This window comes from Chrysemys picta, chromosome 1 (assembly GCF_011386835.1).
Source record: "Chrysemys picta bellii isolate R12L10 chromosome 1, ASM1138683v2, whole genome shotgun sequence".
Lineage (NCBI taxonomy): Eukaryota > Metazoa > Chordata > Testudines > Emydidae > Chrysemys > Chrysemys picta.
Genome location: NC_088791.1, coordinates 92469424 through 92492920, shown reverse-complemented (window position 1 = coordinate 92492920; position 23497 = coordinate 92469424). Strand labels below are relative to the sequence as shown.

General features: G+C 41.9%; 2 protein-coding genes across 12 annotated transcripts in view; one reads left to right on the top strand and one right to left on the bottom strand.

Annotated features, from left to right (window-relative positions):
* SLC25A17 (solute carrier family 25 member 17) overlaps positions 1–23497 on the bottom strand; it is a 421378-nt gene that overhangs the window by 233015 nt on the left and 164866 nt on the right. The gene's annotated exons all lie outside the window — the stretch shown is intronic.
* Positions 1810–23497, top strand: part of EP300 (E1A binding protein p300) — a 154177-nt gene continuing 132489 nt past the window's right edge. For all 11 annotated transcript variants that reach the window (XM_065563293.1, XM_065563277.1, XM_065563268.1 and 8 more), the window contains exon 1: positions 1810–5404. In XM_065563293.1, coding sequence (XP_065419365.1) covers positions 5311–5404 — 94 coding nt within the window. In that variant the 5' untranslated portion in view covers positions 1810–5310. The remainder of the gene's footprint in view (positions 5405–23497) is intronic.

The following is a 23497-nucleotide window of genomic DNA, read 5'->3' as shown; positions in this document are numbered from 1 at the left end:
TACAATCTTTAAACAAGTAGTGATGGGTAGACTTCTTGACTACACACAGGGATGTGTGGAGGATAACTGGCACAAATTAAAGTTAACATTGCTGGAAATGGCACATGAAGTCCTTGGAGTGGTGAAACCAGTACCAAAAAGGATTTGAAGGGAGACTTAGTGGTAGAATCCTCAAGTTAAAGAATCCATTGAGAAGAAAAAGGGAACCTTTAAAAAATGGCAGGCCAGTGGCTTGAGCAATAAGATGGCATATATGGAGGAAAATAAAGAGGCCAAATAAGTATTGTGACAGCTAAAAATTTGGCTTGTGGCAAGCTAGATAACAGATTAGGAGGTTATGAGAGAGAACAGACCATCTACAAGCTTAGGCGAGAAAGAAAACGATAAGGGATGTAAAAGAGTTTGCTTATATTAGAAATTAACATGGTTATTGCAAATGAATGGTGAACCAATCAACAAAGTCTGGACTGATCATTTTGAAAGAGTGATCAATGAGGAGAATCCAAGAATCTGTAAGCCAACCTGTGGTGTGATAGATTGCATACAGGAGGAAGAGGATGTAGAGGCACTTATGAAAAAGAAAAGGAGAAAGCACCTGGGACTGATGAAGTACTGGTGGATGTGCTGACATCATTGGAAAGGGAAAGTGTCAAGTATTTTACAAGTCTGTTCAATGATATTCTCAAGAAAAAGAAATTGTTGGATGAATGGTGTAAAGTGGTGTAAATTGTCAGATGAATGGTGTAAATGGTGCCTTGTAGCAATGTGGTGACTCACCCCTGTGGCACCTCCTGTTGGTCATCCTGGGAATTAGCTCTTTTGACCCAGAGCACCCTCTGCAGGCCCGTGTCCTGCTTGCCACTGGCCCCAATGCCCCTCCCAGACCCAGTGCCCCTTGTCTTTGGGTGCTGCCCCCTAGCAGTGCACCCACTCTCTGGGTCTCCCCACCCAGGGGAACCCCCACCCACTATCCCCACCTCACCTCAGTATGGCCACTGCCAGTCATTAGCTAGCCCCCCCTCCCTGGGGCAGACTGCAGTGGAAGTGCCACTCATCACTGGCAAGGGGGGTTTGGACCTGCTGCCTCTGTCTAGCCTTGGGCTGTTCCCTACAACCCCAGTACCTGTTTGGCCTTACATTAGGCCTGCAGTCTGGGGGGTTTGCAGGCCAAAGCTCCCCAGCTCCTCTGGCCTTCCCCCAACCCTGCTTCACCTTAGGGACACGCCCCCTCAGTCAAGGCCAGCACCCATCTCCCTCCACAGCTAGAGGACACTGTCTGCTCTGGGGCCCCTGCCCTCTTATAAGGGCCAGCTGAGCCCTGATTGGGGCATGGCCACAGCTGAGCCTGCGTCCCCAAACAGCCTGGGAACTGCTTGCTCCCAGCCACAGCCCTCTCTTGGGCTGTTTTAAGCCCTTTAAGGCTGGAGCGGGTGACCACCCTGCTACATGCCTGTTTTAAAACATAAAGGAGATATTACACTGTATGCTAATTATTGCCCAATTGAGCTGAAATCACATCCTATGAAAATGTGGGAGAAGATTACTGAAAAGCATTTGTGTGGATCAGTTGAAAGCTGGAAGGATTAGTAGGGACTTATTTGTGGAAGGAGTAAAATTTATGCCATCATTCTATGAATCCTCAAGGAGAAGCTCAGAGAAAAAAGGGGTGGCAACTGGGTATAGTCTTTGTGGACTTGGAGAAGGCATATGATTATGTACCAAGAGAATGAGTTTTGTGGAATTTGCAATGGAGAGGTGTGCCAGAAGGATATATCCGTTTGATCTGGTTATGTATGATTGAGTGACTATCACAGTCCAAACCATATGAGGCTACAGCAAGCATTTCCAGTAAATGGCCTGCATCAGGGGTCAGCATTGGAGCCTTTTTTTGTTTGTGGTTTTCATAGATGTGATAAGTGGGAATATATGAAGGGAGTCATCCTGGAATATAGTGTTCGCTGGTGACTTAGTGATATGTGCAGAAGATTGTGAGACACTGGAAACCAACTTTGAACAAGTGGGACTTACAGTGAACTTTGGTGAGACTGAGGCTTTGATAACCGAGGGAGGAGGACCCACCACAAAGAATATTGCAGGCAGACAGTGTAGAAGAGTGAAATAATTTAAATACCTAGGATCAATGGTTGCTGACAATGGTTCCCTCCTACATGATGCCTGGCATCATATCAAAGCTGCTTGGTACAAATGGTAAGAGCTGACCTCAGTTCTCTGTGATAAAAATATACCAATACATTTAAAAGGTAGTGTGTAAAACTGTAGTTCAACCCATCCTAATGTACAGAACAGCATCCTGGCCCTCCACAAGAAAAGAAATCAGTATGCTCTCCATTATGGAAATTAAGATGTTGAGATGGTGAGATGACTGGACATTCCTTGAGAGGAAATGAACTGAGGTTGTAACGGGGCTAATGAGGGTTGTCCCAACTGAAGACAAGTTGAGGGAGGCTACGCTACATTGGTATGGACATGTTCAGCAGAGACCTGAGAGTTATATTGGTAGAATGGCCCTTGTGCTGATCTTGGATGGAAGATGACCAAGGGAGAGGACAAAGACATGGTACATGGACCAGATATCAGCAAACCACAAAAATACTAATTTGCTTGACAGCCAGGTGTACAGTTATGAGTTTGAAAGAAGGCAATAAATGTTGCTTACCCTGAACAGAGAAGTGGCAAGAAAGAAGAAGACACTAATGTTTTTATTTAACCAAACAACTCCCCCTTCTGAGTTATCACCAGATTTTGTATCCCTGGATACATTCTTGCCTGTCTTTTAGGCCTAGCTCTTACAACTTGTTTTGCATGCATGGAGCCCTCTGGCTGCGGGGTAGAGCAAAACACAATGTTGATGCATAGTAAATAACATTGTACAGTAGAGTAGGTGAGATCAGAATTTGTGTTTGTGAGAAACCAACCTTGCAAAATTGTCATAAAGGCATATCAGTCCCAGTACAAAAATCTATGAAGCTGTGCTCGCCGATGATGATAATGGTGGAGAAAAAAGTGTCCATGCCTGTATTTTAAATAAATAAAATTGCTTCTCCCAGGCAAGCAGGAAGGTGGGATTTTGCAAGGCTGGTTAGACACAGCTTTGCATCACACGCCTGCACGATGATTTTATCAACCATAGGTAGCACAATGATGTAATATACATATAGGTGCAGACAGTTTATCACACGTATACCCAGCTGCCTGTGTAGAAACCTACATAAAAAATGGGCCAAGTCCTGCTCTGCTTACACCTGAGAAATCTCCCCCCACACGCCCCTAAATCAGGGGCTTAGCTGTGGGGCCTTTGTCTATGCAGTGTATGCCGTGCAGGGGGAGCCGCGCCGCGGGCTGTCGTGTCCCCGCCCCGCTGTGCAGCAGAGGAGCTGCCTGCTCCAGGTTGCGCCCCCCCGCCCCGCGCCTCAGCTGTAGGATTACAACAGGCCTGTCCCAAGCAACCACCGCGCTGCATTTTTCCGCCGACTAATAATTCACGGTGTGGGTGTGGGGGGGAGAGAAATGTTTTTTTCCCCTCCTCCTCTTTCCCCTTTAAGAGGCGGAGGTGAGGGAGTTTGCGGAAGGGAAAGATGAGCAACGCACGCTGAGTGGTCGGCCTGGTCTCGTGACTGCAGCTAGCCACGCCCCTGATTCTTCCCCCCCCATTCTAGCCTCCACCCCCCGTGTTCCATTGTGAGTGCGAGCTCCGCGCAGCCCCGCCCCCACCCCTAGCCCCGCCTCCTTTTTTCTCTTGGCTCATTTCCGGCCGCCGTCGCTCGCTTCCCTGTGAGGACTCGGGAGAGTGAAGAAACAACAGCCGCCATTTTGTTTGTGTGTGAGCGACTGAGGGAGGGCGAGAGAGACCGAGCCGGACGGGGCGAGCCAGAGGGCGGGCAGCGCAGAGAGACCCAGGGGCCCGGGCGGGGAACGGGGAGAGAAGAGAGAGTCCGAGACCCATCCCCCACGTACATCACACCAGCCCCACAGCCAGCCGCCGAGAGCCAGGCAGGGGCACTAGGGGCCTCCTCGCTCAAAGCCCCGTCCTACCCCGCCCCGGAGCAGAGGAGACCCCCCCCGCGGTCTGTTTAATCCACAAGGGGAGATTTCCCCTCTTGGCCCGGTATTTTGGGAGGCGTCTGGACCCCCGTTGGGGCCCCCGCCCCCTATGGCGGAGGCGAGAGGGCGTCCCAGCAGCGCCTGAGCGGCAGTGGGAGAAGCGGAGAGTGACCATCGCCGAGCGCAGGGGGTGGGAGAAGAGAGGAGCCTAACACCCCCCGCCCTGCCCAAACCCAGCGCTAATAACCATCCTCAGCCACTGGGGAGGGGGAAGGTAGCGCGAGAGAAGGGGGGAGGGGCCGGCTGCTTCTTCCTCCTCCTCCTCCTCCTGCTTTGGGATCGGTCCCTCCGCTTGCTCTGGGGGGCACCCTGCTCTTCGGGCTGAGAGAGAGCGCGGAGGGGGCGCTGAAACCCGCCCCTGCACCCCCACCCCGAGATCGGCGCTGCCTCCATCAGGACAACAACCCCTCCTTCTTCCCCGCACAACAAGATGTGAAGCGGAGACTCCTGGGACTTATCCTCACCCTCCTCATCCTTCCAGCTCCCCTCTCTGCAGCCATTAGTGCCTGGCGAGGAAGAAGCAGGGGGCGCTGGGGACCCCGCACACGCGCTGTCTTCCTCCCCTCCAGCCCCTTCGCGGGCGGTGGGTTTTTTTTTTGTTTTTTTTTTGCAGGGTGGTGTTGGACAGGGAAGGAGCTGCTAGAGGAGGGTGATTTTTTCTCTCTCTCCTTTTTCCTCCTCCTCTCCCCTCCTTCGCCCGCCTCCTTGTGGCGATGAGGAGGAGGAGAACGACGCCGAGGAGGAAGAGGCTGATGGCGGCGGTGAGGCGGCAGCAGGAGGAGGAGACCCCCCGGAGGATGAAGATGATGGTGGCAGAGATGAGGAAGCACCAGCAGCACAACAGCCGGGATTAATTTGACTAAAAACCCACCAGCCTCTTCTCTCCCCCCCCCTTTTTTTTTCTGGCGGGGGCGCTTTCCGTGTTCTTCCCGTCCCCTCTGCCCGTGGCCCGGGGGAAAAGGCCTCTTCCCCACCCTACTCCCCACCTTTCCCCCCCGCTGAGCCGGTGCCACCCTACCAGAGACCAAACCCGAGGGGCAGAAAAAGGGGAACTTGGCCCCCCGCGTCCTCCAGATCCGTCGCTCGCTCTCCATAGTCTTCAGCTGCGTCGGGGGCCCGAGAGGAAGGCGAAGATTTTGGGGATCCCCCGTCTCTCTGCTCGTTGTGTTTGTCTAAAAAGAATTAAAAATGGCCGAGAATGTGGTGGAGCCGGGCCCGCCTTCAGCCAAGCGGCCTAAACTCTCCTCACCGGCGCTCTCCGTGTCCGCAAGCGACGGCACAGGTCAGTCTCAGGGGCCCAGACCCCCTCCTATATTCCAGCTGTACACCTAGAACCCTTTCTCTCGCCTTCTTTTCCCCATCTTTTTTTTCCAGCTCCACTTCTTCTCTCCCCTTACTGTCTTTCCATTTGTACCCCTTTTTCCTCTGCACCTATGTGTAATAATCTCCTCGGAGGGTATTTAATTGCTCTTGTCCTTTATTTGTTGGACGTGATTGAAAGGAAAGCTGTTTGGTTTATTATGCATATGGCCATTTGCAGAAAAAGACTAACAATTTTACCATTTTCATCCTTTTCGTTGTAATAATTATATCAAGCACTCTCTCATATATCTATCTAAATTCTGATTATATGCATAAAATAGTGCACACAAGCATCCTCTTAATCACTCTTAACTGTGTGTGTGTATATCCTTACATATAAGCCGACAAACATTGAGAGAGAGGTGTGTATATATACACACACACACACACCTCTCTCTTAATGTTTGTCGGCTTATATGTAAGGATTTTTATCACTTTTTTTTCTAAATAAGGGATTGAATTCTCTTCCATTCCTCATTTTAGCCCTTGTTTGCATTCTGGTTATTCTATTTACTTTTTTACCTTTTCCCTTCACCCTTTCTTACCCTATCTTTTCTCTGAGGAAGAGTGGTTCTGTTTTTTGTTAGAAATTTAGCTTAGTCTTAGTTTTTAAAGACCTAGATTGCAGATTTTAGTGATGTTGTAGGGCTTTTTAAGAGCCTTTTTATCTTGATGCAAACACATAGCGTTTCATCTTATTTGCATTAAGAATCAATATGGAGCGCAGTTCATTTTGCATCTCCCATTTCTTTGCTGTGAGGCCAAAATGTCTGAAATTCCCATGTAGCTTTATTGGGTTGTGAAGATGAAGGGGGCTTGTTCTTTGCAATCCTGCAAGGATTTTTAACAGTTTTTTTTTTTAGGGAGGAACAATCCATAGTTGCTTTGAAACCAAGCTAGAGGGTGTAAATTTTGGGTGTCCCAATCCCCAGCAAACGTAAACTGGTTGTACTGGAAATTAACAATAAGCTGTTCTTCTTTTCACTGCCTCTTATTAAGAAGCAGATAAATATTTGGTCATTTTGCTTTGAGAGTACTGAGCAGCCTGCCCCTAGTTGCTTCTCAAAACTCGCTTTTAGACTTCTTAGCCAAAAGAAAACTTCGGGGACTCCCCCAACTCTGTCTCCCCCTGCCATACATTGTCTAGTTAAGGTTGTTGTTCCTTGTAGGCACCAGTTTTCTTGTTCATTGTAATTGATTGAGCTGCCAGGAAAATAAGTAAAAAATGGCTGGCCATCAGACAGTAAACAAGATGTTTAAATGTCTAGCTTTCAGTTGTGCACTGGTTTAACTGGAATCATCTTAATTAAAAAGATTTTTTGCTGATCTTTTCTTTGTTCTGGATTAATGAAGTTTTAATTGGTGTATAATTTAAAAAAAAAAAGTTTGCTGAGAACTTTTAGAGCACATTAAGGCATAGGCAGTGTTACAGAGACTGTGAAAGAGGGGTAATGCATTTCTGTCCCAAAATCAACAGGTACAGTCTCTAATAGAAGAGGGAGATAGGAAGGGAGTTCCTCTTCCTCCACCTCCTCAGACCAGTGGTTGATTTTTAGCATTACTTAGAAAGCAAGTACTTGAATTCAGTAGCCTTCCTATATTTCCTTTCCCTGTCAAGTTGATCATTCAACAGGGAAATTGTTTTAGTTCAAAATCATACCATCCCCCGTCCCCCCCTTCATTGTGTGGAAAGTTCCAAATTTGACTTCAGGCTTTTTTGGGGAGGAGGGAATCAGGATACTGTTTAGAATAGTTGGACAGGTGGAAACTTTTTATGTATTTGATTGAAAGTATAAAAACACTGGTTGTGCCAGGCTACAGGGAGCTTATTTCTATTTAACAAGTGCAGATGCTCAATATATTTAATATAATGTGAGCATTTTAATCAGGAGCATTGGGCGACTTAATAGTTGAGGAATCATTGTATAGGTCGGATCAAACACTTACTACAGATATTTTAACTATTTCTTAGGAGTTCAGATGTGACATAGTGGACAAAACAGAATGTACTTTGTTCATAAGACTTGTATAAACTCAAACTTTACTTCATTCAACAGGTAATGCAGAGGCTTTGGATAGTGTCAATTTTTCATATGAAATTACACTCAATAGTTATTGATGAAGACTTCTTTACTCTGGGTTCTCATGTTAAGTAACATATTAACATTGCGGGCTTTGAGGCACAGTACTATGTTTGTTACCTGGGCATAATTATGCATTCATCTCACAAGCGCACTTATCTTGTAAAGTTGAATATTAGTGTTTCTTTAAGTCAAAACCCATCGTTTGCGGGTTATATTCCTTCACTTCCATTGCATGACTGTTTTTTGTCTCATGTCAACCTATTTCCATAAACACCACAACTTCAGTTTCTACTATATCTTAAGGCTTTTCCCCTTTCTTTTCCCCAAGTAACTTTGAATTAGTGATGTTGTGTAGTGTGGTAGGTCCCGGCTATAGAAAGGGGTGTGTTGCCCCGCTCCTAGGATAATTATTGCATTATGCTTTTGATCTTACTTTAATTATTTACTAGGAACATTACATTTTTTTTCTGCAGTAATCTAAATATTAGATTGCAAACTTCATTATGTGCTCATAAAGTGAGGAGTCAGAAATTTCTAAATTGTTTTGGCTATTTCACTTTGCTTGCAAGCATGAAGGGGATTCTTTTTGTATATTTCTCACTGTTGGCTTATTTGGTTCAGTGTTAATTTAAAATATGGATTTGGCAGGTTGGAGACCTAAGAGCAGTGGTGAGTCTAGTTGAGTTGCTAGAGCTGAAACTAGCAGATGTCAAATATTTTCAACATACAGAAGCCATAATTTATCCCCAATTGTGTTTTTGTTACGTACCAAGACTATATAGTTAATTGGTTTTCAGAATGTACACAAAAAAGGAAGTTATTGGGATTCACAAAATGCATTGGGAGAATTCAAAAGGTGTTCACCTGGGTTGCACTAGTAAACCTCATTTCTCTGCTCATCCATCCAGTAGCTTCTTGCCCACTGTGTCGCAGTGCTGGATCTCTTTCTAAGAAGCCTTGGCTGTTATTTCTTTCCTGTTTTGAAAGTAATGTTTGCTCTGAAGCCATAGAAAGTAGTATAACTTAAGAGCTTTCACAGTTTAAAAATAAATGCGAAAATAAATTCTAATAAAGGCTAAATTCCTTGTCCAGGGGAAGAAGAAGCAGGAAGGGAATACTGTGTTACCAGCCAGCTCAAGTGTTTAACTGCAGGTTCATATCATTTGCCAACACTAAAATACTGTTACTCCTCAGTATCCAGTAGGTATATCAGAAAATCTTGATGATGTGAATGGTTTTCCTTCTAGTAAACTAATGGTTAAACTTTACATATTGTTTTGTCATCCCTTGTAATTCTTAATGCATCCATTAAAAACTCTTGACTTTAGGAGCTGAACATCTTAGATTTTCTCAATAGTTACAAAAGTACTGGTACCACTTCAGTGTGAACAGTTGACAAAACTTGGTGGGAAGGAGGACTAATACCTGTCTGTGCATGTGAAGCCCTAAATTGAGTTCTTCAAAGGACACTAAATCGGAACACTTGAGCCAGGTCTATGCTAGAAACTTTTGCTATTATAAGCAATATCAGTTAAGGGTGTTTTTTGGTGACATTTATGTCCTGGCGAAAGCCTTCGTGTAGATTTGGTCATTCCTTCATAAAAGTGATTTAGCTGATGTAGTGCATTTCGTTTGGGGTCCTGGTATAAGCTATACTAGCAGAAACACTGCTAAAAAAAAGCGTAGATGCAGCTTTCACTTAGATTCTGTTGGTATATTTATACCCAGCAACCCTTTCTCAGTGTAGTCTAGGCTTTGGAGTAAAAGTCTACCATTTTCATTTTTCTTAATACTGTAATGAAATGCTTGACAAGAGCTTTATGTAAATTTAGCATCCCAAATAGTCTTCAAAAATACCAAATGTGTTTTTAAGTTCATTTTGGGCAAGACTTCCTTCCATTAATCAGGCGTGTTAAATGGTGTTATGTATTTGGAGAGGATATCCTGAAGTTTGTATTCCTTGATAAATGTCATAACATTGTAGTAGACAGTGCAAGATCTTTTGGTTGTTGGATATAAAAATATTGTTTGACATGTAAGTTGAAAAATATTGAACAACTCTATCATTTCCTGAGATAACCGTTAATATACAGATTTGTGGTAGAAGAGATCTGTATGTATAGTTGTAGTATGGAATTTAGCATCCTTCAGCTAGGCATATCCAAAAATCAGATTCTATTGATTAACAGCAGCCCTTAGAGCCAAATGTACATCCCCTTAATATCCCTTCCAATTGGTATCCATTTTTTTATAAATCTTGATTTTGTTCTCATCTTGACCCTTAATTCTTCTACATCCCTCATATCCAAGGTGTATACATTTCTCTATTGTATTGAAAAGCTTCAGGACTTGCTCCTCTTATAAAAAATGATTCATATTATCTTCTGTCATCTGGATTACTGTAATTCTTTGTATAGAAGATGTAATTTTCATTGATTTTTAAAATGTGGAGGATTGTTTCTTCATTAGGAACACATCACCTCAAATTTTAACCTGGCTCCCTATCTATTTCAGAGATTAATACAAAGTCTCGACCCAGTTTTCAGGCTCCTTCTTGGAGTTTCTCTCCATTTGTTTGACCTCACCTTTTTTCTTTCTAGCCCTCTCTCCTTTCAGGTCTGACTCCTGGCCCCTTTCTTGCACAGCAATCAGATCTCACTCCTGAGTTCCCCTCCCTTTCAACTTTACATGTGCTCTTTCTCTCTGAAACTTGGGTGAGTGAGTCTGTTGCAGTTCACTTTATTTTCATTTGCTGCCTCTTTAATAGATAACTTACAAAGTTTTTGTATTATAGCAAATAAAACTATTTTTACTTGTATTAATTATAGTTGTGCAACTGAGACTGTGCTAGACATTGTATAGACTCGTAGTAAGTTATAGTTCTTCTCCAAAGAGCTTACAGTCTCAATAGACAAGATATGCAAAGGATAGGGAGAGGGATCAGAGGCACGGAGAGGTGAAGTGACTTGTTCATGACCATGTAACAGGTAAGTGTCAGAGCCAGGAATAGAACCTTGGTCTCTTGACTCATGTTCCTGTGCCCTATCACAAAGTCACACATCTTCACACTCCCTTTACTATGAAATACTGTCCGTCAGCAACCAAGCTGTAGGCAACTGTCAAGAATTCACTTGGAAATCTTTATTTTTATAACTCAAATGTATTTTTCACTAAAACTGCTTGTTCTGGTACCTGAAAAAATAGAGAATTAATTAAAAAAACCCATAGGCCTGAAATTATTACATGTATTTAAATATTAGAAATTATTTAAAAACGAGATTTATTACCTTTTCTGGTGAGACCCAGTTCTAGTTTTTTTTTCTCTTCACTGTTTTTGTTTTTTGAAGTGTTAATGGTGTCAGTCGTTACAAGAGAAACAGAAAACCCTTAATTTGGGGGTTGGACAGGTAGAAAATAATGTAATACATACTGTATTGTTACAGTTGGCAATTATTATTTTAATTGACACTGAATAATTGGTGTGAGGGAACTGAAATAATTTCTAGTTTGTAGTCAAGTGGACTGTCAAAAACCCTATGGTTAGAATAAGATTTTTGAGAAGAACAGTAACTTGATATTTCTATGGTGGTTGATTCAAAAATCAATGATCCTGCAGACTTCACAACCTTGCATTCCATTCCTAATCTTATGATACCTATAACTATTTATTTTTCTTTCCTACACTCACTGAATTACGTATGTAAAATTGCAATGTTCTACACATTTTAAAAATAAAAATATATACACATAAGTAAAGCTCTATGGAAATATAAATTTTATGTGTGTGTATGTATGTATATTATGCAAACTACAAGTAAAAACTAAGTCCTGGGCACTGTACAGTGTAAGACACCTGAGATCAGAAGGGGGTGTGTACTACACCTCTACCCCGATATAACATGAATTTGGATGCTCGGGAATGGTGGGGCGCTGCGCACTCCAGCGGATCAAAGCAAGTTCGATATAATGTAGTTTCACCTATAACGCAGTAAGATTTTTTTTTTTTACTCCCGAGGGCAGTGTTATATCGGGGTAGAGGTGTACTTAAAAGTAAATAGCAACTAACAAATGGATGTCTGAAATTTCAGGAGAAAACCTTGCTGCCGAATTCAGGAATTTTAGATGCTAGATTCCAACAAACCCTAGTTAATTTTAAGTAGATGCAATTGAGATGGTCTCTTGTTAAATGATCTATTTCAGGCTGAAAACTTAACTCTGCCTAACAGGAGCCATCAGTTCAGATCCTTAATCAATTCTTTGTTAAAACACTTGTGTAGAGAATTTTTTTGTTTTTTACTAATGCTTGTGGGTTGGGTGGAGGGAGGAGAGATTAAGCATATTACTGGAAGAATTCTGGCTCTTTTCTATGGATTGCTATGTTCTCTGCCAGTGGATTTAATGGGATTTATAAGTATATCTATTGCAAGTCCCCCCCCCCCCCCCCCCACTTCTGGTTGGTTGTCTCTAGTCTCTCCTCCATGACTTGCTTGTATGCTTCAGTGGGACAGTCTTCCAGTGCATGCTCTATTGATGTAATGATCTTACTTTAACCATTCTCTGCACATTAACCAGTGCCCCTCTGTGGAGATTGAGCCCAAAGTCATTTAGTTTGTCAGATAACAAATCTAAGTAATTTTGCTGATTTGTTTACCTGTCAGCTTAAACTACTTATATGGGTCTCCAAGGATTTGGCTTCTCAGGCTTTACCAAAACTGTAGCAGCAGGTTGAAGTAAAATACATCTGTCTCTGCATATGGTTGTATTCAGTGACATGCAAAACATCGTGATCCCACTGAATTTGGATACATGAATCCGACAAGCAAGACATAAATCAGCTATTTTATACACAGGAACCTCCTTATTTGCTAAGCAGTAAGCAACATGTCCATGGGCATGATCCGATATTTCTTTCTTAAAGCATGTTTCCTGATATTAGGTTGTTATGTGAATCACAGCACAAAATAACAAATGTCACTTAACTTTTCTATGTATTTTGAAGGCTTTACTTTGTCATATACAAATAACTGTCTTCAGATATGCTTTTGTTGTAGGATTTTTTTTAAAGAAAATGTTGACACTTTTTCATTTTTCCAAGAATTCCAAACAGCTCCCATTTTTAGATGGGGGAACTGTAATGGGTAACTCAGCCAGTTGTGTAGTTCTCAGCTACATTTGCATCAGCAGAGATGTGGAACTGATGTGGCACTAGTTAGATTCTCTCCACTTCTGTTGTGAAAATACTATGTGCAGGAGCAGCAGTAGTACAGGTGATTCATCACTGCTGGTGTGAGGTAGAATGGCAAGAGAAGTTTTTCTCTTTTGTCCTCCTGTCCTTTTCCACAGCACCAGTACAAAACCATGCCTATATTAGCTCTTTCTGCTTTTAGGATTTTTTTCAACAGGATGCTGGAGTTCAGGACCACATCAATTACAAGTCTCTGCTGGTGTTGCTGGGAAGCATGAGCGAGAGTGAGCCATGGTGATTCTCCTACAGAGGAATTTCTAAAATCTATAGTGACTATAGATCAGGGGTCGGCAACCTTTGGCATGCAGCCCATCAGGGTAATCCGCTGGTGGACCGCGAGTCATGTTTATGTTGACTGTCCGGAGGGAGGCATGGTCTGTTGCAGTTCACCGTTCCCAGCCAATGGGAGCTGCGGGAAACGGCGGCCAGCACATCCCTGCAGCCGATGCCGCTTCCTGAAGCTCCCATTGGCTAGGAACTGTGAACCGCAGCCACTGAGAGCTACGGGGGGCCGTGCCTGTGGATGGTCAATGTAAACACAATGTCTTGCGGCCTGCCAGCGGATTACCCTGATAGGCTGCGTGCCGAAGGTTGCCGACCCCTACTACAGATTGTTTTCAACCCAAGCCGCTGGCTTAGTTTTTCTCTTTGTAGCTCGTAAGTATGGGGTGAATAGGTGGGCTGTCCTAGTAAGTTAGAGTACCTTGCAAATAGGCTGTAGACTGCTTAAACCAGGGGTCGGCAACCTTTCAGAAGTAGTGTGCCGAGTCTTCATTTATTCACTCTAATTTAAGGTTTCACGTGCCAGTAATACATTTTAACGTTTTTAGAAGGTCTCTTTCTATAAGTCTATAATATATAACTAAACTATTGTATGTAAAGTAAATAAAGCTTTTTAAATGTTTGAGAAGCTTCATTTAAAATTAAATTAAATTGCAGAGCCCCTCGGGCTGGTGGCCAGGACCCAGGCAGTGTGAGTGCCACTGAAAATCAGCTCGAGTGCCGCCTTCGGCACACGTGCCATAGGTTGCCTACCCCTGGCTTAAACCAAAGGTCGCAAAGTATTGCAGGGCTAGTGATTTTTTTTTTTTTGGTATTCTAGGTAGAAAATTCATCCTTTTTTGGGTTAATAGTGAATGGTTGCTTCATTGTGCTTTCTTCTGGTGGTCCACAATGTTAGTATGCTAAAATAGACTCATTCACCTCTAATTGCAACTTGTACTAGGGCCCTTAGTGCTCAGAAAATTGAGACTCTTCAGTAATACTTACATATTTGAAAACTGCTATACTTTAAGGCTGGGGTTAAAACTGTACAAATGAAATTCCTGTCTGAAGCTTGTATATTTTTCTTAGACTGAGTATTATTTTGAATCAGTCTAGCTTTACAAAGCCTATGCTATATAAAGGTGGCACATCCTTGGCTGGGGAATGTACTAGGCAAGAAGTTGATTAACAAAATGTTTCAGTTGATATTAAGCTAGACTCTTACCTTGGTATATTGGGGGCCATTATTAACTATTAATGTCCAAGGCCCCTCATGTTGTTTATAACTTGGGCCAGTAGTCGCTGAGCAAAGGCTTTGCATTGTGTATTTTTAAATCTGGTTTACTCAGATAACTTTTTTTAACTTCCCCCTTTAGTTATTGTTAATCGCTTTCAGCATGGTGAATGAGCTGAAATGTCTCCCTAGCTCATGTTGGTGAATAGCACTCTTGATCATTTATAAATCTTAACATTTTATTTCAAAATATTTTAGTGACCAATTAGTAACAAAACTTTAACTTGTTAATCAGTTTAATGTTAAAGCAGTAAAGTTCTCCAGATGTCAAATCCAGAATAAAAACAGGATGGAAACTGGGTTACAACCTCTCTGAATCAGATGGCTCAGTTTTAGTGCTCTTGATTGTGGCACTGATCCAAAGCCCATTTTGAAGTCAGAGTCCTATTAACTTCAGAGGGCTTTGGATCAGGCCCTGAGTGAACTTTCAGATCACTATTCTGAACAAAATGGAATGTTTGTTCTTTCTTTTGAGGAAGAGCGGTGTGGTGCTTGGCATAGAATCTGCACTCTGATCAGGGAATGTGGGGTGTATACAAATTACACGGTGTAAGAATTTGCACAAAGAATGAGCACCCCAAGATAGATTCTTTTCGGATTGGGCTAGAGCAATAAATGGTCTTTTTTATAACATTTACTTGTCATCTTGCCCTTTGCAAATTAATTATATCAAATGTGTGACAATTCTCCTCCCCCCTCTCCCCAACTGGTAGATGAGGTAATGTGTATGTCTGCCACTGCGTTGAACATTTTCACCAACAAACTTTGTTGGGTTGCTGCTACGAGCCTCTGTCTGAAACACTTGCTTTACTCTCCTAAAATGGCTTACAGGCTTCCATTTGCAGACTTTCAATGATTCTGATCACTAACATGAGGTATTGAAAAGTTGTTCTGGTTAGGCACAGCTGTTGGGTAGGGTTTTGCTGGCAGTCCCAAACTTTGAATTCAGGCATCTTATTTTCCCTTTGAGTTCCTTGAGGCAGAATGCACATGAATACTGCATTAAAGTGGGGTCTTCAGGGTGTGAGGTGGTGGTGAGGGGAAGCAAAAACCACAATTTCTTACAGTGAGGAGAATTAAAAACCTAATGCCAGAGGCTCTTGGAGTTTCCAAAACACACATGGTGTATTAAAACAAAAAGGTTATAGCTTCCTGAAACAGATGCAGGGAAAAAAATTTGCAGCTTTGGATCAAACTTTCGTATTCTAGACACAAAGAGGTGAAGTTACTTCTGGTTGTTTAGGGACTAGCATCCTAGGATGTTGTGAGGTTTGATGTGTAACTGAACTCAATAGCTTTTGTGGCTCTGAATCTTGTACTTTTTTAGGTCTTGTTTGAATTTCTGCCTTTATTTGATCTTAAATCAGATTATTGGATTCTGTCTGAATACAGCAGTGGTATAGTTAATTTCTGTTGCCCTCTAATTAAAAATGGCTCCACAATTTAAAAAAAAGTAGGAAAAACTATCACTAAATTTCACCTTGAAGGGGATTGTTGCTTCAGAAGTGTTTACAATGAAAATGCTATTGGACCTTGTCATAAGCCCCATTAAGGGGAAATAAATCTGACCTTCTCTAAATATCATTTGTTAGAATCCTCACATTTGAATGTTTCCTAGACAGAACAGGGTGGAACTCTGCAAGTGTTAAAGGTTTGTGTTTGTTGTTTTTTTTTGTTTTTTGTCCCCAAAGAACAGCAGAGCATCTACTGGCGGTCACACTCCACCTGAACTTCTAACGGCTGCCATCTGAAATTTCCAGTCCTTTCCTTGATCAGTCAGTGATGGAGCTCCCCACAGGAGCTTTGCCCCTTCAACCAAAGTAGTGACTCTTCACTGCAGTCCAATTTCTTGTTGCTTCAGTTTTCCTTTTTACTTCAGTCCCTCCCTGGCTGAGGTTCTTTCTGTGTCACATCTCTCCTTGGAAGAGTCATTTTGTCTCCCCATCAGGAGACCTTTAGGCCCTAATATTGCAACTTTCAGAGCTTGTTGGTAGTTACTTTTGTTTTACCTCCTCCTTAGCTTTATTTGACATTTTATCTTTATCTTTGTTTCAGGGTATTGAACTAAGTTATTCAGGGCATCTAAGTGTTTTGCCTTGTGAGGATCCTTGGCTCATTGTCTTCTCAGCTTATCTTTTTGTAGAGTACTTTAGGTCATGAGCCTCCATTCTTGGATCCCCAGTGTAGCTGCTTAACTGTGAACCCAAATAGCTGGTTACGCTATGGTGCTTAGTTGTGTCCTGTGGGTTGGTCTTTTCTTTCTTGCTTCTAGGCCTTGTGCTGGATAGCTTTCAGGTCTCTCTGCAGAGAGTATCTTGATCTCAGCATTTCACGGCCATTGCTTCTGCCTGAAAGCACAAAAGGGATGCCATATGTTTCATATGCAGTAGCCTGCATTGTGTGGCACCCAGCAGTCAGTGTTGATAGTAAAGCTTTGAGGTGCACCTGTTAATGCTTGCAGGGCTCTAGGGTTGGAGTCCTGATGAGGTATGTTGCATGGAATGTTGAGTGCTTGTTGTTAGTTTTGCCTGATGTGGAAGACTGAGTGTGCCAAGTACAAGACAGTGCTGCTTGAAGTGTCTATTGGACAAAGCAGAGAGAAGCGCTGGTATCAAGCCTTGGCCACTCGTTAATTCATTTTGTACATCAGACAGAGCTATTTCATGGTCTGATTTACTGATGCATATCAGGGCTGCTGATGGGTTGTTCAGAAGGATGATCGTTCTTTGAAGTCCCACTTTGATTCATCTCTCTTCCCATTGCAGTGCTGTAAAGGGGGATCTAGACTGGAGCCTCAAGGCCCTGTCTTGCCTGCTATAAGAATCTGCCTCAAGGCTTATTTGGCACGTTCTGTCATCTTACACAGCTTCTGTGTCAAGATCCTTCAGGCATTTCTGTGCATACAAAACTGTCATTTCAATTAAACATCTATTCTTTGAAGATTGACTACTTTGAGGCCATTGTTCCCATCTGCAGAACACATTTAGGCAATGAGGTCAAAAACCTCCTTAGGTATCTGGAGGCCTCTGGAGCAAGTTCCCAAAAAACTGGGATTATTCCATCCTCTGTTATTAGAAGCGAACTACCCAGAAACTTAATATACTTTCAGAAACAAGTAATACTGATCTTAATTAAGTGAGAACTTCCTCCAGTTTTCTAATCTGAATGAGATTCACCTGAGCTAGAAAACATGAAAGAGGGACTAGCATTGAGTGCCTCAACCCATTTGCAAGTTTGCTTCTCTGCTCTGTAATAGGTAAGGATATATTTTGCCTAGAATGTCAACTTCTTGTGATAGGGACCATTTTTTGTTTTCTGTTTGTAAAGTGCCTTTTCAGTGTGGTCCTGGTCCCTCACTGGGACTCCTAGGCATTACTGCAGTATAAATAATGTTAGAGAAACTGTTTTCCACCTTAAATAGGACAACTTTGAGATGCTAGGGCATTGAGTTCCTAGCACATTAAAGGTCAGATTCACCTTCAGGATCTTGATTAGTAATCATAGAACGCTAAGGGACCTCAAGAGGTCATCTAGTCCAGTCCCCTGCACTCAAGGCAGGACTAAGTAATAATCTGCTCTTAAAAATCCCCAATGATGGAGATTCTACAACCTCCCTAGGCAATTTATTCCAGTGCTTAACCACCCTGACAGTTAAGGAAGTTTTTTCCTTATGTCCAACCTAAACCGCCCTTGCTGCAATTTAAGTCCATTTCTGCTTGTCCTATCCTCAGAGGTTAAGAACATCAATTTTTCTCCCTCCTCCTTGTAACAGCCTTTTATGTATTTGAAAACTGTTATGTCCCCTCTGTCTTCTCTTCTCCAGACTAAACAAGCCCCGTTTTTTCAATCTTCCCTAATAGGTCATGTTTTCTAGATCTTTAATCCATTTTTGTTGCTCTTCTCTGGACTTTCTCCAATTTGTCCACCACATCTTTCCTGAAATGTGGTGCCCAGAACTGGACACAATACTCCAGCTGAGGTCTAATCAGCATGGAGTAGAGCGGAAGAATTACTTCTCGTGTCTTGCTTACAATACTCCTGCTAATGGATCCCAGAATGATGTTTGCTTTTTTTGCAACAGTGTTACAGTAATGTCTGACAGTAATGTCTGAATTTGAGTAACTTAAGGCCACCTAGGTGTCAGGTGAGTCTCCAAATGACTGGTAGGAGGAAAACTACTCCCAGGCTGAATGCCTGGACATGTTGCAGGCTGGAAAACCCATAAATCCCATGCAGTACCAAAATGATCTGTGTTAACACAGGATAGCCAGGGTCCCCAGAAAAGCTGGCTCTCACACTATGAAAGTAAAAAAGCACCACATTCAGTGCATGACTGAGACCAGCTGGTCTATACCTTGCTTAGCGCCAGCAGGGAATAACCACTATCCCGTTGTAAGGTCAGAAGGCTTCATCTGACTTGAGTTAACACATGTATCCCATGGTGTGCAGATACTTCCAACAAGTTGAGATCTAAGGAAGTTTAAGGTGAGCCCTAGCAGTGCAAGTTCTTGATGGTGTCACAAAATAAATCCACAAATTAATAATGGACCAAGATAGGAGAAGACTGTGTACTAAGGGTAGTGCAGGAAAGCTGTGTCTGCTGTAAAGAGGTGTGTTAGCAGCTGGCAGCATGGGTGAGAGGTTAGGGCTGTTATGTCCCATAAGGCAAGAGAACACACAAGGGAATTGTGAATTGAGTGATGAGACAAATTGGCCATTGTTGGTTTATGAGGGTTATGATTTTGTCCGTATTATGTCTGTGAAAGACTGTAGGATTGAAGCAACTTGTTCAGTCTGTACCTTGCTCATGATGTGGTTCCTGATAGGGTAACATTTCATGGGGTGTTTTCTTTCACAGATGAGTTCTATGGTTGCGTGGGCAGTAGCTGACAAAGGGACTTTGGGCATAGCAGAAGTATCTGCTGGTGGCGCAGTTGATAAGAGAACTGTTGCATATCATCTTTGCACCTTGAGGCTATTCCACACTAATGCTATTTTTGTGGGTAACCTTTTGGATATGGCCTAATTAAAAATAGGTCATTTGTCTCAGTAACCCATCGTCAGATACTTAGGGTGAAACATTCCCTCCTCTCTACATCTTCACTTTACCTGTGAACCCAGGGTATTAATGGATCCCCAGATTAACCTAATGTAGGATTCTTCTGAACCACCCTAACACTGAAGGTCGCTTCCTGGGTATTGGTGACTTCTGCGTTTTACTTCAGAGTTTAAACCAGAGTGCCTATTTCCCCCATGTAGTAACTCTTCTGTATTTGGGAGGGTGCCATGATGTCTCTAGAGATCATAAATCATTATCTTGATGATCAAATGTCTGCATACTCCCTTACTTTGGTCAGATCTTCTTTGGTGCATTCTGGGTGAAAGAGAGAGGTTGCAGAAGACTCTGTGTTGGAAAGCCGACACCAGGTTCTTGAGTAGCTGGTCAGTGGCCAAGCCATGCTAGTGCTGATTTGGTCAGAGCCAAAGCAGCCTCCACACTCTGCCTCAAGATGCATATTGTCTGCAAATAAATATGAATATGAAATAAGCTGTGACTCTATCATGTACGTAAGTACACACAAAGCAGTACTGCTGAAATCAATTTCCTGAGGCTGTTCATATTTTGATCCCTCAGTCCAACGGGATCTGCCTGTAAAATGTGGGAATGCAAACTCGTTGCTGGTCTTCAGACTACTAGTTTGGTTGACTTTGAAAGGAAAATCCTACAGTTTGAACATTCTGTCTGGTATTTGTTTCCTTTCCTTTGGCTGTAAAAGACTTCGTAGATTTGGGTTTCAATTTGACTTTACCTGTCATTAAAAACAAAACAGAATACCGTTATCCTTGCTCAAGTTCACTTCATATTTTTGGTTAATACTTACTGCTATTCTCCTGAGACAACCATTTTGTACTCTTCAGAAGTGAGAATCTTGGCAAATGATATCTTTCAGGGTGGATTTGGTTTAAATCAAATTGATTTAAATCATGATTTAAATCACTAGTCAGGAAGACTCAATTTAATCATGGATTTCTACATAACAGTGCATTCTTGTTGGTTGTTATAACCTTAATACATATTCTTCACAGCTCGGAGATAGATGAAGGTTTCATTTTTAGAAGGTACACACTAGATATTTTTTAAGTGATTTATTTTGAAAAGTTTTTTCAGAGTAGTTTTACAGCTATATCAGAAAATGAATGATTGGTTATTTCATTTACCAAAGGTAATTGAAGCAGATACTTCACCTCCCAGTGACTTAATAAATATCTCCAATTCAACCGGTTAATCATTAATATTTGGAGGATTTTCTTGCCATCCTGTATTAGGAGGAGAACATCACCAGACAGACATTGTTGTTTTAGTTAAATAAAACAATTTGAATGTTATGTATTCTGGATGTTTTTCTTCAACAGCAAACATATAATATTTTAACAAAACAAGCATATGAATTTTTGAATTTAGTTAAACATTCAATTTTTTTAAAATCAGGTTTGTTTTTGTTAAAATGACTTTTACTAAAATAGTTAATGAAATATTAAACAAAAATTAAATAGACCGTGTCAGCCAGATCAACATGAGAAACTTAAAATATTGGCTTCTGCAGCTAACTGTCGTCTTCACCTTCATTTTCCTGTTTGTTCATAATCTGGAATAGAAAAATAAGCTTTCCTGCTTTTTCAGGTCCCAAACAATTTCTCAGTTTGGGATGAATTAGTCCAAAGGAAGAAAATATTCTTTCTACACCAGCAGAAGAAGCTACTACTGTTAAGTGAGATTATCACTTCGAGTCCCTGAATCCAAGTGCTTAAGTGACTTCGACCAGTTCACTGGTGTGACTTTCTTTAAAACATCATCAGCAAACATATATTTCTTGAATGGTTCACCCTTAGCTCTGATGTTTATTATAGTTGGCATTATGGAGGGATGATTGCTTAATGTCCATGTCATAGCCAACTCCTCTACTTCAGCAGTTAAGGTTTGACCCCAGTACTGAGTATTGAGAATATTTGCAAGAAAATGAGCCGGAGATAGTGCTTGTCCCATTTGTGTTTTTTTAATGCTTGTAATTTAACTCTGTTATTGCATATTTCTCTTTTTAAGATCTCACTCAGTTCCTTCCAAATTTCAGCAGCGTCAGCAATAAAACAGCGATTTCCCTGCATTTTGTTTAAGGCTACAGAAATAGGCTTCAGGGTACTCGGCATGTGTTCAACATTTCTCCTAAGCCCAATGTTGAGAACTTTGGCTGTGGGTGCCATATATTTTTTCATGATTCTGTTCACACACACACTCATCAGATTAGGCCAGTTCTTGATATAGTGCTCACAACACTCGACTTGTGGGAGAGTTAGCTTGGTTCCTCCCACCTTTTTAGAGCAGCTGCCGCAAAGTGGTTGTTACAGAAGTATTTTGCGTTTCAACATTCTCTGAACACTGAAGTCTTTGGCTAATGGGTGCATTGAATGAGCACTGCAACCGTATCTTATTAGCTTGGGACTCTCTTCGCTCCTAAATAATTTCTTCTCATCTTGGATACATTTGCAGAATTGTCGGTGACCAAGCTGCGTGCTAGACATCTGAATTTTTTTTTCACAGTTTGTTATAGCTTTTACTGCTACTTCTTGTATCAATTGTTTCTATAAGGAAGACATTCCCTTCTGTTGTCACACAAGCACATACAACAGGATCATTGTGGGACATTGCTCCACCCGTCAAGACTCAGGTTAACAATTTTACCCTCTAGACCTTTTGCACACTGCTCAATCTCTTTCATATACTTTATCCAACAATTTGCCTGCAACATCTGCTCTGTTGGGTGGACTGTATCCTGGTCTTAATGACTGAACCCTGTGAATGAAGTGTGGGTTCTCAATCCTATGGAAAGGAGAGTTTGTTGCATAAACAAACCGGGCAATTTTTTATCAATTATCTCTTTTTTTTGTAATCTGCTGGTTCTTAATCACAAACTTGTTTCTGGATGATGGAGATTTTTTTTTTCTTTTTGCTACAGGTGATATACTGTGGCTATGATGTGACTGAAACACTATCATTGGCAGATAACTCTGAAACTATAGAAAATGATGGTGATCTTGAAGGTGGATAGTCTTCAGAATCCTGTATATTGAGGATGGATTCTCCTAAACAAAATAAGTCAATGCAGTTACTTAATTATTATTACTATACTGCTCATTTAGTATTACTCATTGCATTCACTGACACTCAGTACTACTTCAAAGGTGAAATTGTAAAAGGAAGATCTGCCAATTTCATCTATTCATTTTTTATCCCAACTGCATCCATAGAGTAACATCTATATTTTTTTTTTTGCTCAAACATGAGAATTCAAGAATAGTCCAGAAGGAAGACAGGCAGTCCTTAAGAAAGAAGTATGAAATAAAAAAGTTTACCAACCTGAAGATCCTGCATGTTCAGACCTGTTCCTTTCATCATCTTCAACGCAGCTTCCTCCTGAGAAGGAACACTTCTCGTGATGTTGTTTCATTCGGGCAACCAGGCCTTGCATTTCTTTGTTGCACTGTATACATTTTGCACGCATGCCTGTCTTACCCACAGGTAGAGGAACTTCATTAAAATATTCCCAAACTGGGTCTCTTCTACGGCCTGCCCCTATTATAGGTTTTCTCATCTAGTGAGAGAATGCTATGGTAGATCTCAGATCAATGAAGGCTACACTCAGACCTCAAGACATCTGGAATATGCTGCTCAAACAGTTTCACTTTTGTTTCTACTCCGTCCCTCCCTTCTCACATTTATCTCCAGACTTCTTCTCCTTGTCCAGATCTATTCCGCCCCCAACAATCTTCTATTCAGTGAACTTTTTGAAACTTTGCACTTTTAGAGAGAGGTAAGGGATTGACTCTGTGTACAGAAATTTGCAGAGGGACAATAGGGTTGAGGTCTGTTATTTCTCCCTCTATATATTTTATTTAAAAACATTTTTGCTGTTAACAAGCATGTTATCCCTGGAGAGACAAATCCACAGTTTGAGAACTGCAAAACTAAGCATCTCTGATGATATCTTCTAGACTGAGTATGGAATCCATTGGGTAGATAGTATCAGGGGGTAGCTGTGTTAGTCTGTATCCACAAAAACAACAATCTGT